The sequence below is a fragment of the Capsicum annuum genome, chromosome 5, assembly GCF_002878395.1.
Source record: "Capsicum annuum cultivar UCD-10X-F1 chromosome 5, UCD10Xv1.1, whole genome shotgun sequence".
In the NCBI taxonomy this organism is placed as follows: Eukaryota; Viridiplantae; Streptophyta; class Magnoliopsida; order Solanales; family Solanaceae; genus Capsicum; species Capsicum annuum.
In genome coordinates this window covers 206879120-206897097 of record NC_061115.1, presented here as the reverse complement: position 1 = coordinate 206897097, position 17978 = coordinate 206879120, and the positions used below count along the sequence as shown (strand labels likewise).

The window sequence follows — 17978 nt, the reverse complement described above, 5'->3', positions numbered from 1 at the left end:
TAAATAAAAACTTGGCCCTAAATCTTACTTCATACTTATGGCCTTATCTAAACAAGCGTACTATGATCTTCCATTAACAAGGAATAATTACTTACCACCACTATCATCGCATAAGGAGGAGTTACAAAAAAGGTTCGAACATAAGATTTGGAGGAATGGAATGATACTATATGAAGCTTGACACTCATCTGAGGCCTGAGGAATAGCAAAACAACAACAGGGACTCACCAAAGTGCTCTGAATTTAGGGTATTCATGGCTATAAGCTAAATCTCGCCAATCATTTGGCATAAAACATGAGTTATGGAAACGGAGCACATTATAAAGCATGAGTACATGACTCTCTATCATATATATGAATGTGAACTGATCATGGAACTAGATCGTAAAACATGAGTAGGTATTAGGATCACTGAGAAATACTGAGATAGGAATGAGTTGAGATTCCGTAATTATCTCTGGAAGTTGACCCTACAACCCTTATTTTTTAATGTTCTACATTATCATGACATCACTACAAGAATGTGAGAGTCTTACTTGGTTATTCGTTTAGTCATCTCCCCCTTAGCTTCAAGCCATCATCTTAAGTTTTCAGGAGATACCTTACTAGACTTTAAACTTAACTACACTCACTGCACTCTGGGTTCTAAAATATGACAATACACAAAATTAATAAAACTTAACCCGAAAGACCACATATGAGAGTGGAATACCCACTGCTACTACTACCTCCTGAGGCACACTCTATCATTGTGTAACCCCAATAGTCATCATCTGTTACTCGAACACTTACTAACTTCGAATCTTCATGAGTATCCCCAAAGTTGAAGTGCACACCCTCCAGTTCCTCTACTCTTATTTCTATTAGCATGACTTTCAAGGACTCAAGCTTAGATTATAATACCTAACATAGGTATCACCAAGTCTTCAATGAGCCATTCTATTTCTATCGTAGTCTACTAACATAGCAAGTTCAACTTATTTTCCCCTATCATGAGAATCAAGTTCATATCAAAAGGCTCAACGCTATCAATCAAAGGTCCTTAACTTGGCTATTTAGAAAACCATATACCATCTAGCTAGTCTTTTTTCACCTAGCAACTTAACGGTACCAGTAGCCACACACAACATGTAATAGCCTTAGAAAAATACTACAGCTTCATACCACCTTGGGCATACTTCTACATCACATATACAACGTCATACTTCATTACGAATCAAATAAACTTAGGCACTTGCATACACTGTTCAAGCCTATAGATCACTTCCATATAACTAGTATCATTAACCAAGAAATCATCACATCCACATCCATGGCCATCAATTATTTCAAACTTAATGTCTAGTGCTAAACATGATTTACAACCAACCTTACACATAATCCTCACTTAGAAACTATGAAATAAACATCAAGAAACACTAGTACACTAGAAATTCATAACCACAATAATCGATCATGACCTTATGGTTTTCCTTGTCATAAGCCATTAGCACATACTATTTCAACACATCAAGATTACAAATATAATCCCACGAAACATGTATCATCAATATCTTACCACTAATCACCACCACACTATTTAAATTCAAGCCTATAGTCTAGCATCAATCATTTAGAACCAATGAAGAGTGCAACATAATATAAATATACTAATCCTTCAAATTGGGATATTCTACCCAAATACTTCAAAAATATACTACATACTTTCTCACAAGTAGTATTAGTTTACAACTACCATTGAGAAGAAGGTTAAGGGGTAAGGTCACATATTAGACATGATCAACCTTAAGCTTATATTATAATCATACAATCTTATCTACTTATACGACTTTATCACATCACACTTACTTACCCCAATGGGCATTTAGACTACCTTCAGATACCCCATATAACAATGACTCTATACTTACAACCTACTGGCTAATCTAGCCATTTTCATTCATATCCTATAAGGGGTTTCAATAACCACCTTAAGTATCCACTCTGGGCTCTTTCTCTATTTCGAAAGAAAGAAAACAAATAACATTCTGAGTCAATACTTCCTCCACGAACTACCATACAATTCATAAAAGGTACCACCACAAAAGGGTAAATCATTCTTAATCAACGGTTATTCAACTATAAATATTTAATCACAAAAGTCACCCTTACTCTGACCTCTAACCTTATGACTTCAATTCACAAACTTCTTGGTCTAATTTCACTACCAATAGGTCATGACACCAACACTCTAACTTATACTACTACTCGGGTGGAAATACAGTTCCAACAAACACAAGAACAACAAGATGAACATCAAGTTGCTAGTGAATCGAAATAGGCCTCACACGACTTCACTAGACTTTTGTTTTCAAAAACACAATGATATCAAGATTACAAGAGATAGAAGCTTGATACACAATATTCAATGACTCAAGAATACACATCTTACTCTTGTCTTAACTGAATGCCTCATAAGAATGAGGACACAATTTTACACTAGGGAACTCCTCCCTCGTCCTTTGTAGGACTTCTGAAATTTCTGCTAGATAATTAGAGAATATCTGGAACACCAGAGTGAGGAAGAAATTAGGATAATTTTTTTTCGTATGGGTGACACCATAGCACGAATTAGAGTATGAAGTAGGAACATCCTAACTCTATAGCACAAACTAGAATATGAAGAAAGAGAGACATTTCTAAATTCCTAGTAGCCTCCCGCTTATAAGTGTGGTGCGCTACACACCCATAAATAAGACTCTACCCGACGTAATTTCGCAGATATCCTGGGACCATGAATCGTGCTTTGATGCCAAGTTTGTCACAACCTAAACTGGGGCCCTAGCCATGATGAGCATTCCTGAACCTAAAGGCCCAGAACGCCCTCTATCTATCTGGTAATCATGTACATAATTTATATGATCAAAGTAATATGGAATAGACACAATAATACGGAAACATGGTCAACAATTTAAAATAGTTAAAGGCTTGAAAACATGCCCAACAATATTTAATAAACATTTGCAATAGTCTGCAAAATCTCTACTGACATACTATCTGAATAACTGGGACAAGGCCCTCAGTAGACCAAAAACCATACTGAAATAAATACCTAAATGACTAGGCCTTCCGAAGCAAAGAAGGCTCACCAATTGAACTCTGAGACAACCCTGTTTGTAGACTCTACTGAGGATATGGACCCTTAGACTGTGCCTCAGTACCTGGGAGGAAGGGGGGTCAGCAAAATTGTACTGGCACTCGAAGAAATCCAAAATAGAGTAATTGAACATATATATATATATATATAATACGTGAGAGAAAATGTTCATCAAACATTATGCATAAACCAATTTCTAAAAAACACATGGGCACCTTCTGAAAATATGTAACCTGTCTGTAAATCTCAAACTCTGATCTGTGTATTACTTCTGAGTTAGGTGGTATCCCCTACAAGTCTAATATTCCACAGATGATATGGAATCCGCCATTGACTTGGCGGGGAAGCCTCCAACCCGAGTACGCCGCAAGGGTTGGAGTTTCTGAATCTGATACGCCACACGACACTTAAGTTAGCGTATAATAATATACCCGGGTCGGGAAACCACAGTTTTAGGCAATGAGTTTCTTGAACTCAAGCCCTCTTCAGGGAACCACCTAACATCTCTGTATGCCCATTTTTAACCTTTTCTGTACATGCAACATTTTGAATGTCTAAAATCATGATAGTCTGAGTCTGATAGGGCATTGGTCTGAATTGGTATCGTCATACCAAGACTTTTAAGTCATGATTTCTGAGCCATAATACATTAAGCTAAATCTTTTATTTAAAGCATAATTTAGACCACCAAAAACATGCAACTGATATAGAAGATTTTGTGTTTCGAAACTCAAGTCAAAATCATGCAAAAACTTCATCAACATATGGTGGTCTAGTGCCTTTAGAAAATCCATGCACTCTTTCATTACATGCATTATGAACATTAAAAATTCATGCTAGATTCCCTCTTTAATGATTTAAAACCACCTTAAAATCATAACAAGAGTTCAATCATTTTATATAGTGCTTTTCAGGGATGCATTGCAAAACAATTCATATGCTATGAGAAATCTGAAAAATTCACTAAAGGGGAAATTCACCAAAAATCATGCTCTCAACAAGAATTCATTCTTAAATACATGGTTTCATACATTCATATTCTCAAATCACTTTGGGGAAGGTCAAAAGACCAAAACAGTGATGTTAAAACATTTAATACATGAATATATACATAGATTCAAAAACCCCCATTCTAAAACATGATTTTTCTATGCCCATGAGAATTTAGGAAAACCCTGCGTACCTCTATTTTGAAAAATAATGGGTGCTTCTTGAAGCCTGTGGATTGGGAATTCCAAATCTTTAATAAATTTTGAAAACCCACGATTAAAGCTTGATTTATTTAGATTTTTAGTTTAAAACCCTTGGGAGTGTTCTTGAGAATTTTTAGATGAATCTGGATGTATTTTGGAGAATTAGGGACTGAATTTTGTATTTATGGCTGAATAAGGGTGGGAAAAGGACCATTTTACCCCAAAAATGGAGTGTTTAAGTCACTTGAAACCATAAGATATGCGCCGTATATGATATCGCATATATTTACAAAGGCGCCGCATATGATATCACCTATATTTACATACGTGCCGCATATGCGATCCAATGGCTATGTGCAATTGGTTAGGCGATGCATACTACTTTGAAAGGCCATAACTTCTTGCTCGGGTGTCGGATTTTAGCAAAATTGGTATCGTTGGAAAGTTAACTCAAAGACATATCATTTGACACATAGTAGACTCTCTAATTCGATATATACAGAGAGTTATGGTCGATGGAATCTGACATAAATTACAACATTCACTAAAACTTAATCGATCGAAATAGTTTCAACTCGTCCTTGAGTTGAAGGACCTCTATGGTCTAAATTCATGCTCAAATGGATTCACATACTACATAATTGATTAACATACCAAATTGGCATAGGATTTAAGGCTCTGGGATTATCAACGGTCAGAGTCATGGTTTTTAGTGTAGCCCGAAATGCAGGGTGTTACATCAACCTCATTTACTCTGTTCATTATGTCAAATCTAAAAGGAATCTTCAAATTTGATTAAGTTCATATTCCCATGGATAGCAAATAGAATGACTAAAACGCTCATCCTAAGCCCCCTTTCTCTCCATCTTAGAAGCTCTGCAAATCCTTGTCGACTTCTGTATTCTCTTGTAAAACACATCACCGGTTAACATGCTTGATCAGGAGTAATGAACTCCTTTATGGATGAGGTTCATGTTCTTTGCCAATGTTTCTTTTTCCCACTTCATCTGAGTATTCTCCATGCTTTTGTATATATGACAAGCTATTAGGCATTTAATAAGAACAATTTCTGACAACTTAAAGTATTCAAATGGTTGCACCCCAATTTTAGGTGTCTAAGTCAAAAATATTTGGCAAGTTTAGGGGTCCATTTACATATTATTCCTTTTGAAAGTTTCTTACTTTTATGATGAGGAAAATTACTTGGACAGTAAACTAAATGAGAGGAAAGAACAATGTGAAGCAAGCGATATTTCTTTCAGGAAGGGTTTTCTAGAAAGAGATTAAGGTCAATGATAAGAAAATTAAAACTTGTCCGATACATACATAAATACTCACATACAGACCACATTTTTCAGGAAATGGATAATATATTAATACGTATACTAAAGTAGCATAAAAAACATCAAAGGTAGAGTTTGAGTCAATGACTCCAATGTAATGTGCTTGTACGCCATTAGTGTTATAGATAGAGTTTGTCTATGATAAGTAGTTCCTAGGGTTTCTACCCAAAATATGTCATTAACAAACACTAGAGGAACTTCATGCATCCGCAATGCAACAAAAAAAGACTTGTTTGCTCCTTCTCTAGCTAGCTTGTCCACCACTTTGTTTTGTTCCTGAAGGTGTGTGTGTGCACCACTGTTGGAGTCCCTAATTTATTGATTAATTTCCTGCATTCACAAATAAGATGGCTGTAAGATGTAGAACCATGTGAGAGAATTCTTATTACTTATGTTGAGTCAACTTCTAGAGTTTTGAGGTTCAAATCCTCAATAATTTTCTGTCCCTGTATGAGAACTAAGAGTTTTTCACAAGTGTTGGTAGTATGGCCGGTGAATGCTTTTAATGAAACCTATCACTCAATCCCCTTTCTCATTCCTAATGAAACCACTAGTCCCTTCTTTGTCGGGGTTCCCCAAAGAACTTCCATCAGTGTTTAATTTGAAAGTACCTCGTTTGGGAGGTTCCCAACCTACCTCGGTTGTGGCATACTAGTTTGACTCTATGATGTTGTTCCCAACTATATGGTAATATTCCTGGTCCTTTGTTATGGTGCTAGCACAGTGATGGGGTTTCCCTCTTGTTGAAGATATTATTGTTCCCATTGAGCCATATATGCCAACAACAATAAGGAATGAGAGCATTCTAAGGGAAGATATTAAAGTTTTTGTGCTTTATAGACTCCTAAGTAGAGGTCCATTTTTGGATATGAGAGGAAGAGACATCTAAAGAGTTACAACTAGAGCTGGTGTCAGCAATATTATTCTAAAAATCCTTGGCAATGGGGTATTCAAAGAATATATGGGTGATAATTCCATATTCGTTTGGGCAGAGGTGGCAGGTAGGATTAATATTGGGATTAATATTGAGCCCTACTCTGTGCAAGTGGTAGTTGGTGGCTAGTCTACTGTGTGTAAGGATCCAAATAAAGAATTTGATTTTATTGGATACTCTTAGCTTCCAAATTCAGTTAAAGCTAAAGTTAGTAGTGTGGGTGAAAAAACTCAGGTATGCAATGGTATAGACAGATTTTATGGAGAATAGACTATCAAAGTTGAGGCCCAGATAATTTTGTCCTCCTTGGGTATGAAGCAACTAGATAAAGCATCCATGATGTAATGAGGTCAGTAAATGGAGAGAATGGATGTGTTCCAATTGCTATCGTTGTGAATGTTAGCTACCTTTAAGTTGGAATCACTGATAGTTAAGTTGCCATGGATCATTTATTTAATTAGGAGGTGGTGTAGTTGTGAGGGATTTGGCTATCATTTATGAATATGACTCTATTTTCTTTATTGACCACTCATCAGGTAACGTTGTTGCAAATGCTCCACCCTTGCGTGATGCACTACTATGTTTTAGAGGTTAGCTTGGGTGGTTAGGTTGATGTTCTCTATGTTTTTTGAGATGAGGACTCTATCCCATAAGTGGTTAGGATTATGAAAGAGTCTCCAGGTTAGTCCTGCAGGACCTTGTCCTACAGTACCTCGTTCCTAATCTTAGCCTTTTGAAAACCCAAGGCCCCATGGTTCTTTGTTTTTGTCACTGTGCTCCAACCTATTAGGTGCATTTATTTTTTTAGCAGTAGTCTCCCAGATGAAATTTCTGTGGATTCTATTGAATTTTAAGAATGTGGGAAGGAATTCTAATGAACGACATTACATGGCTAGTGATATTGCTGAGAGAGGCTTTAGCAAGGGTAGTTTTACTAGCCATATTTCGAAACTTGGTCTTCCACCTGGCCATTCATGTATGCATGTTGTCAATGAAAAAATGGAAATCTCCATTGGTAGTGAACAGAGTCAGAGTTCTTAGAATATGAACTCTGTAAGTTGCAGATCAGAGAAAAATGAAGAAGAGAGAACAGAGAAGAAATGGAATGGAGAGCTTCATCATTGATTGAATCTTGTGTTTTCTTAGCTTTACATGTAGTGAGTAGCGTGTATATATATTGTTACATAGAAGGATCTAGAAGCTAACCTCATAACTAACTCTATCAACTATATACTTCATAGAGTTGTTAAATAACTAACTTCTTGAAATAGATTAACTGTTACATTGAACTTGTAGCTCTTTCTTCTTCTTTCAACACTCCCCCTCAAGCTAGGTGATCCCAAATAGATTTAGGATGCCTATCTTGGACATCAAATTTTCATGTTTAGCTCTATTGAGGCCCTTATTTAGCACATCAGCTAGTTGATCCCGAGTAGGAATATAGTTGACTGTAACAAGTCCTTGAGTGATCTTCTCCCTTATGAAGTGGCAGTCTATTTCAATGTGCTTTATCCTTTCATGATATACAGGATTGGATGCAATTTGTATTACTGACTTGCTATCAGTGTGAATTTTTATAGGCTGTTTGACATCAATCCTAATATCCTTTAATAGTTCCAGTAACCAGACAAGTTCAGCCACAGTTGCTGCAATGCTTCTGTATTCAGGTTTAACTGAACTCCTGGAAATTGTGTTTTGATTCTTATATTTCTAGGAAATAATAGATTCCCCTAAATTTACCAAATAGCTAGTGACAGATCTTCTTGAGAATGGATATGCTGCCCAACTGCATCACAGTATGCAAAGACTTCTGCATTTGCTTGACTGGACATTAATACTCCTTGTCTAGGTTTCTTCTTAATATGTTTGACTAGTCTGATAGCAGCATCCATGTGAGATTTTTTTGGTTGTTGTAGAAACTGACTGAGAATCCGAACACTATAAGCAATATCAGGTCTAGTTATAGTGAGATACAACAGTTTTCCTGTGAGTCTCTGATAAGCATGTAGATTAGCTGGTAGATCAGTGGTTCCTTGCTCATTTTTATAGATATGATCATCATACTCCTTAGTAGTCAGCTTGATGTTTGTTTCTATAGGTGCAGCGGCTGTTTTAGCAACACCAAGTCCCAATTCAGATACAAGCTCTAATGCATATTTTCTCTAATGCATTAGAATACCTTCTTCTGATCTGGAAAATTCAATACCTAAGAAAAATTTGAGTTCACCTAGATCTTTCATCTTGAAGGCTTGCTAAAGTTTGTCTTTTGTGTCTTTAATCAGTCTTAGAGTATCTCCTTTGATTAATATATCATCTATATAGACTACGACAATAGTAGTACCTTTACTGTTGTGCTTTATGTATAGAAAGTGATCTAGCTGACTCTGTTTGAATCCTATTTTCAACAAGGCTTCAGATAGCTTGGTATTCCACTTCCTGGGAGCCTGTTTGAGACCACACAAGGACTTTAAGAGTCCACACACTGGTTTCTGCTCCCCCTGGCTCTTAAATCCCTGTGGCAGGTCCATATAAATTTCCTCATGAAGGTCACCTTGCAGAAATGCATTGTAGACATCCATTTGGTGTATGAACCAATGATTTTGAGCTGCAATGGCAAGAACTATTCTCACTGTTTTCATCATAACAATAGGTGAGAATGTCTCTTAAAAATCAATTCCTTCTTGTTGGCTTTAACCCTTAGCAACAAACCTTGCTTTGAATCTTTCTACCTCACCAGTAGCTTTGTACTTTACTTTGAAAACCATTTACAGCCTATTGGTTTCTTACCTTTAGGTAGACTAGTGATCCCTCGAGTTTGATTTCCTTCAAGTGTTGCAATCTTAGTTTTCATTGCTTTTATCCACCTAGAATCTTTCACAGCCTCATTGTAAGTAGCAGGTTTAGTAGTAGTGGATGAATTTACTATACAAGCCTGGTACTTAGGAGATAGTATATAATATGTCATGTATTTACCTAAAGCATAAGGTTGTTCCTGATATATGTTGAGAGACACAAAATCCTTGAGCCATAAAGGAGCCTTTCTAGTTCTGGCAGTCCTCTTTGCAACAACTTGTACTTGCTCCTTAGCTGGAGGTATATTTGATATTTGATCCTGATCATCTTGCACTTGTGTAGCTTCTGCCTGTATCCTGGGATCAGTATGTTCCACTATTGGTCTTTGAGAGGTTTCCGTATCATGTGAGAGCACCATGTCAGGTGTATATAAGTCTGACCAATTAGACAATGTCTCATTGAGTTTAGCAGCTGTGAGATGTTGAGTTTGAGTAGCTTTTTCTTTGAAAGGGAATACTTCTTATCTGAAGCTGACATTTATGTTGACAAAAACATTTTGTTAGCATGATCATATAGTAAATATCCCGTTTGAGTTTCAGAATAGCCCATTAATATACATTCTCTTATTTTAGATTGCAATTTATCTGATTGTTGAACTATTTTAGCATAGCATAGAAAACCCAGAGTTCTCATATGACCAATAGCAAGTTTCTTTCCATATATTTTCTTATATGGTGACAGGTGATCTAGTATAGATGTAGGCAACCTATTGATTATATATACTGCTGCTTTGACACACAAACCCCAGAATTTAATAGGTATTGCACCTTGAAATCTAAGGGCCCTAGTGACTTCTAAAATGTGCCTGTGTTTTCTCTCAGCCACTCCATTTTGTTAAGGGCTTTAGGCACAAGTTGTTTGATGGATGATGCACTGTTTTGTAAACAAAGCATGACATACTGAGTTTACAAACTTAGAACTATTTTCAAACCTAATGATTTTAATATTCTTATCAAACTGAGTCTTAACATACTGAATAAACTGAGAAAGTGACACACACACATCATACTTAGGCTTAAGTAAATAGATCCAAGTCATTCTAGAGTAGTCATCAACTATTGTTAAAAAATATCTATTTCCTTCAATTATGGGAACTTTGTAGGGCCCCTATATATCCATGTGTAACAATTCAAATGTGCTAAAAGTCTTAATACATACAGTAGGAAAAGGAAATCTAACTTGCTTTGCACATAAGCAAACTACACACTCAGTGATCTTATTGGTAGATATGTTATTATCTATGGATAGAACTCTCTTGAGTTCATTAGTTGAGTCATGCCATAATCTTTTATGCCATAAAGCTATGTCTAGATTTACACTATCAATAACAGAATCACAGATAGATGTAGTGGTAGAATCAGTAAACACATTAGATCTTTAAGTAATCATTGCAGCATCATTCATAATAGTGTTGGCAAGAACATATATTCATCAGCTTCTCTACCAATACCCTTTATCTTTCCACTGTAAAGATCCTGAAATGCACACAAATCAAGATAAAAAACAACTAAACACTGTAGTTCTTTTGTAAGTTTAGATACTGACAGTAAGTTAAATTTAAACTGAGGGAGGTGAAAAGCATTTGTGATAGTGTCTTGTCCAAACACATTGCATGAACCAATATGTGTGAATAGAGATATATCACCATTTGGTAAGTATACTCATTTTGGCACTTCACTTTTAAATATAGAGGTCTTGATTAAGGCACTAAGATCTGCAGCCATGTGATTGGTTGCACCTGTGTCTATAATCCATGGACCCTTACTGGTGGAGCCTATTGACTCTACCATTTTACCTGCAGCATATGCCGAATACTTAGCCGTGTCTTCTTTGTGTAGTAGCTGTAGAATTTGAGTATATTGTTCATTAGTGAAGATGCATGGAGTTGGTTGATGTTCAGCTCCTCCTAACATGGACTTGACAACAGTTGTAATACTAGTATCTTGAATTTGTACTTTCTATGTCAGCATTGCAGACTACATTTGCACTTGCACTAGTGCCAATTTTCTTTTTGAATTTGAAATCAGTAGGGTAACCAACCACTTTCCAGCAATTCTCCGTTGTATGGCCTCTGATCTTACAAATTTCACAGTAAAGAGTGTGACTCTTTTTGAATTATTTATTTTGTTGTACTTCTCTAGTAAACACTGTTGACTCTTTTTCTTTAGGATAAAGATCATTGCCTCTAGAGAACATACCAGACCATATCCTGTAGAAGTTGGATTAGCACAAAGAATACCAGTTGCAGCACCTACAGATCTTTGACTCTCATCACTGATTACCATAGCATAAGCTTGGTTAATAGTTGGTAGTGGATGCATAAGCAATATCTGGCTTCTTTCCTGGCCATATGACTCATTTAACCCCATCAAGAATTGAAAAAACTTTAATTTCTGAAGGTGAACAACATAATCTTTTGATGTTTCACAGTTGCAACCTGGAATAGGCACTAAAGCTTCAAATTCTTCCCATAAATCTTTTAGTTTTGAGTAATAGAGAGATATAGAAGCTGCTTCTTGGGATAGAGTAGTTATCTCCTTGTGAAGATTGAAAGTTCTTGACCCATCAATCTTGTTGAATCTCTCACAGAGATCATTCCAGACTGCTTGAGCACTTATAGCATACATTATACCTCCAAGCAAGTTCTTAGCTACTGCACTCATGATCTAAGAGAGAACAATGACATTCACCCTTTCCCAGTCATTGCCCAATTCAAGAGAGAATTTGTCCTTGGAACAAGAACCATCTACCATTCCTAGTTTGTTTCTTTCTAACAGTGAGAGTCTCGTAGATCGAAACCACATTGAGAAATTTTAAATTCCAATTAATTGAAATGAAATGATCTTCAAACCACTTACATCTGAGAGATGCAAGAACAGATTAACTGTTACATTGAACTTGTAGCTCTTTCTTCTTCTTTCAACAGGTAGGCCTCTTGTGGAAGCTAGAAAATCTGAGGTATTTATCAAAGGAGCTACTAGCTTTAATGCCAAGAGTAGAGGAAAGCAGTTGCACCTGATCAATGGTGCGATTTCCAGAGAAAACCACTTTTGATTTTTGGAAGTTACTTTTCTAGACAGAATGGTGTTGAAAGAGTTGAGAATGTCAAGGATGATATTGCAATTTTTGAGATTGGCTCTGGCAGAAAGAGTGATGTCATCTGCAAAAGACCACTATTAGATCATATTAATTAGCAATAAGTAAATTATTAAAGTTAATCAAATAAAAAATACAAATACAATAAGAACTACAACATGCCCAGTGTAATTCCACAACTAGGGTCAGGGGAGGGTGGTTTATAGGCAGAGAGACTGTTTCAGAAGACCCTCAACTCCAAACAAAAATACGAATATCATATAAATTGTTGGGCTCTTAATACCAATGAATGAATGATCAAATGAACATGCAAATACACGAATTTTTGAAATTTCAATTGTTAATCATCAAAGAGGGGGTCTTCTTCATGTTTCACACTATCTTCAGAGCTTTGTTGAACACTTGGAGAGGTATCAAAATTGGTGGAAGCGTGCATTTGCGCAGTATAAAGATCATTCTGTTCACTGATCATTTCTTCCATTTGTAGTTGATTGTTTTCTTGGTCATGATGAGCCCAAGAACGAATATTATATTTAGTGAATCCTTCCAATTCGTTTGCCACTTCTCTCATGGTAGGTCTTTCTTCTCCTTTTGTGTTAAGGCATCTAACCACAAGCTCACCAATGGCATTTAGCTGATCCAATGAGCCTTCTTTCAAAACTCTATGATGCAGAATTTGAAATAAGCGATTCTCCTTCATGGAAACTTTGAAATATGCTGCTAAACTCTTCTCTTTATTGGGCAGAGTGAGATCAATAGCTTCTCTTCCCGTCAACAACTCTGCAAGTACTACACCAAAACTATAGACATCACTCTTATCTGACAATCCCAATTGTATGCCTTCAGGGTCTAGATAACCCAATGTTCCTGGTATAAGTGAACTCATATCAGCCTGGTCGAAAGGTCTTAGCCTCGAAGCCCCAAAATCAGCAATCTTTGTTGTGTAGTAGTCATCTAGTAGTATATTTGCTGATTTGATGTCTCTATGTAGGATAGGTATAGAAGCTGCAGAGTGGAGATAACTAAAGGCATCAGCAGATTCAATTGCAATTCTCAACCGATTTTGGAAAGAAAGCCAAGGCATTTCTCCATTTTTAGTGTGTATATGGTGGTGAAGGGTACCGTGAGATATGTATTCGTAGACCAATAATGGAACTTCAGTCTCTAGGCAACAACCCAATAGTTTCACCACATTCTTGTGGTTAATTTGAGTCAGTATTACAACCTCATTTATAAACTCTTCTATTTGGTTTTGCTCCAGTTGTTTTGACTTCTTGATTGCAACTATACGCTGATCTAGTAGAATCCCTTTGTAAACTACACCATTTCCACCTACTCCAAGGATGCGATCTTTTGCAAAGTTGTTGGTGGCTTTTTTGAGCTCTTCAAATGTAAACACCTTATTTAAGTTGGAAGACATCTGCTGTTTTAATAGCATACCACCATTTTTCTCGAAGAACTTCTCCCGCAATTTTAGAATTTTTCTCCTTTTCAAACCTAAATATATCCAAGTGATACTAACCAGTACCGACAACAATCCAAGACCTAAACCTGCAATTGATCAATATAGTAGAATATCAAAAAACATTGGGATACTTCTTTTTTGACACTTTCTTTTGAGACCATATTTCTTTGCCTACAAATAGAAGAGACTTTACTCTCTCATACTAAAATTCAGTCATAGGGAGAAACATATGAGGAATTGTGTCTCAAAAGAGGGTATATTTTGGGTGTATAATATTTCTCGAAGATGTGATGCTTGAGTAGTGGTTGTAATACAAAGACATTTTGCTTTTGGATTATTTTTTTCTTGTAAATTATTCTCATTCATTGTGATTATTTTCATGCTATTCTCTCGTCCCCTGCAAGTGGTATTGGAGGAGACATGAGAATAGCACGGAAATAATCACTATAAATGAGACTAATTTACAAGAAAAAACCTTCTCTAATAAGGGAAAAATCACAATCAAGAAGCAAAATGCTGTTGTTTTACAACCACTACTCAAGCATCACAAAGTTCTTGAGACTATTATACACTAAAAATACCACTGGCTTCTGGTTTTGCATTCTACTGGCTTGTGTAGTATGTTATTGTTGATGAGCAGATCCAGCAGCCTTCTAATGGGACGAGAGAATAGCATGGAAATAATCATTTAAACTAATATTTGGTGGCAGCAGTGTCTAATAATTGTGGTGGATGATAGTAATAGTTAGTGGTAATGGTGAATGTTGACGGTAGTTAGCAATATATAGTGGTAGTTGATGGTGATTGCCAGTAGTGCTAGTGGTTGTTGTGGTAAGGTGGTTGGTGATGATGATTGCAAATGGTGGCTAGTGGTGTGACGACTGAATGTGGTTATTTGGTTGAGCTGGTGCTTATGGGTTGTGGTAGTTGATAATGGTTGGCAACGGCGGTTAGCAGTAAAGTGAATGAAGTAGTGATGAACTGTTACCTTTATAGAAATTCTTGAATTGACATCTTTATGACATTTAAACTTTATTATAGATCTTAATCATTTAAATATATTCCAACTCATTAAGCAGTTGTAAAATTAAAAGAACATACATAATGATACAGATTCAAACCTAAAAAACAGACTTAATGATTACGATTAAGACTAGAACTACTGAATTTGGCACTCGTAGCTACTTATATAGAGCTTGGATCTATCATTTTTAACCATATGATCTGATGTTTATTTCCATTTGATGATACTTTATCATCTGCTAAATTGACACTTCATGCATTGTAGTTATGTTTACATACCAAGAGATAACTTCAAGATGGGGAAATTATGCTCCTTCTGGCAACCACGTCCCTTCTGGCCATCGCCAAAATATCCCTTTGGACAGGAACATTGAAACCCTCCTAGAGTGTTTGTGCAAATTCCATCACAAGGATTTGTTGCGCACTCATCAATATCTGTCAGAAGAATGCTCAAAATTAGTTCATCAGAAAGATAAATGTAACCCTTGTTCGGAAAAAGGGTGTTTATGGGGGGTGGGGATGTTTAACTTAACGGTGTCTGAAATTCATAGGTCCGATGATTATGAATTCACATGGGAGAAAGTGAGTTTTGGGTTCCTTATCAAAGAGAACTCCGTTCCCAGAACTTGAAATCATATAAATTAGGCAAGAATACAAACCTTGGCAGCCTGGACTAAGATAAGGATTTCCAGCGTATCCTTCCTCACAAATGCAGCGATAACCTCCACGCCCACTTTCAGAATCAACGCATAGACTATGTTCCATGCAGAAATCGGCTGTAGTGTTTCTAACCTCACTGCAATTTTTAGTCCCAAGTGCCCAGTCAAGCACAATAGGAACATCATTCACTATTCTTCTCACGAAGTTTGGGTCTGTGAAGTCTGATGCACCCCTAAATTTGAACTTTTCGTGTTCGCCAAGGAAGGCATAGCCACAAGGGTTAAAGGACCAGACGTTAGTGTGGTTTGCCCCACTAGTCACAATACCCAAAAAAGTCGTCAATCCTTTAGGGATGGCTGCTTGGCAACAACCAATCCCGGAACAAGCCCCATCATTACTCACGTCCTTGCCTCTTGAACACGAAGTCACACACCCAGTGCTGAAATTACGCCCTTCATATAATGAGAAACCAAAACCCATAGCTAGATCATCGCATCCTAAGAGACTCAACCTGTTATCTTTCTCAGATAGCGTGAAAAATGACACTCCCGTATTGATGAACATAATCTCTTGGCTAGCTAATTCTCCATTTTGTTCATAGCATTTGCTCGCTAAGATGTTTCTAACTCGTATTTGGCTAGTTGATATGTCAATGACCTCCAAGGCTCTAGTTGATATGTTGATGACATTCGAGGCTCCGGAGTTGAGATAGGCAATAGGAGGATCAGATGAGACGTCACACCTGATGTCGAATATAGAGTCTATAGAGCAACCAGCATCTATACCGATCCCGAATGGGTACGGAACAGTCAAGTTCCCACATTTTATTTGGCAGCCAGGCTTGGCAATGTGGCTGGTCATGTTCGTGCTCTCTATTGACATTGCTAATGTAGGTAAAATAAGAAGCATAAAGGCAAGGAAAGCCATCTTACTACTTTAGGTTTAGCTAGGCTTTATTTTGAAGTCATATCGCAATTTGCCTTCATTATATATATAGGCTACTTAGCTTGAAAAAGGATAATATTCCCTCACGTTTCAATTTGTATTAAAAAATGTTGGGGGTAAGGAATGGGGAGGGGGATTAAGTTGGGGAATCGAAGACGTGCGCTCATGTCAAAGTTCTCTATTTTTTTATTCGAAGTCTTTGTCCATTTCGAAGGACGATGTTATTGGCAAGTCGTGTGAAGTCAAATTTATAACATAAGACAATCTTTTAAATGTTACACCGATTATCTCAATTTATGTGATGGAGTTTGATTAAGCATAAAATTTAAGAAATTTCTTTTTTGTAGGCTAAGTACCTAGACAACTCCTTCAACTTGAAAGTATCTACCTTACAAAACTTGCCAGATTTAAGGGGTTAACTAGGTATTTAGCTTTTTCTAACACTTTGGCGTAAAACATACTATGGACATTTATATGACTATAAAATCATGTTTTTAAAGTAAAATGGCAAATTTAAAATTTAAAACGTACCTAAATATAAAAATGTGCTACTTTTTAAAAAATTATATTAAAACAAAGATATGTCACATAAATTAAGAAAAAAAGAGTGTCATTTTGTATGCTTTACAGGATGTTTCTTGCTGTGAAATGGATAAATAGATTGGTTAACTAATATAGGTAAGGATAGACCGATATGTTCTTTTTTTTTTTTTTTTTTAAATGATACTCCCTTTGTTTTATTTTACTGGCTCATTCATTTCAAATTACTTACTTTATCCATTATACAAAAAGAATATTTTTAATAATATTTGTCTAATTTAAAAAATTGATGAGTTATAATAAAATAAAACATACTTGTTGAATCGGCGCAGTTACTGAATAGATTCACCAGTAGGATTATAAGAGAGATATGGTGAGAGTTGTTAGAAATACTTATTGGCGAGAGTTATAAACTTATAATAAAACTAGACAATAGGCCCGCGTTTTGCGTGGGGATGAAAAACATATTGATAATTGATCTTATAACTAATTGTCTTCTTTATATAATATGGTTGTGAGGTTATACAAATTTCAACTTCAATATATGATATATATTATGGTCTAAACTTTTATTTAATTCATATTCGTTTCACTTTTCAAGAATATTAACATAAAAAAGTTCACCTCATTTTTGTAAGTGAAGTTATTGCCGTGTACAATACATATATCTTTGTCTTTTTATTCATGCAACACTTACATAGGAGAACATTAAGAGTGATTTTAGGAGTTGATGAATCACTCTTCTCGAAACGAAATCCTCGACATATTATATATTTACAAAAAAAATTTG

The 17978-nt window shown here is 36.1% G+C and overlaps 1 protein-coding gene across 1 annotated transcript; it reads right to left on the bottom strand.

The window, feature by feature from the left end:
* Positions 1-12684: 12684 nt before the first annotated feature.
* LOC107872075 (wall-associated receptor kinase 1-like) lies at positions 12685-16636 on the bottom strand. The gene is made up of 3 exons (XM_016718882.2): positions 15703-16636; positions 15323-15478; positions 12685-14106 (listed from the first exon to the last, which is right to left on the bottom strand). Exons 1-3 carry the CDS (start codon positions 16628-16630, stop codon positions 12896-12898), a joined length of 2295 nt encoding a protein of 764 aa, XP_016574368.1. The 5' UTR covers positions 16631-16636; the 3' UTR covers positions 12685-12895.
* Positions 16637-17978: the final 1342 nt, after the last annotated feature.

Excerpts from the sequence above, each read along its gene's own strand:
- LOC107872075 (XM_016718882.2), bottom strand. The coding sequence starts at position 16,630 with ATGGCTTTCCTTGCCTTTATGCTTCTTATTTTACCTACATTAGCAATG. Across the intron at positions 15,479-15,702 it reads TCTTAGTCCAGGCTGCCAAG|ATATTGATGAGTGCGCAACA; the intron begins GTTTGTATTCTT and ends TTCTTCTGACAG. Across the intron at positions 14,107-15,322 it reads CATCTTGAAGTTATCTCTTG|GTTTAGGTCTTGGATTGTTG; the intron begins GTATGTAAACAT and ends GATCAATTGCAG.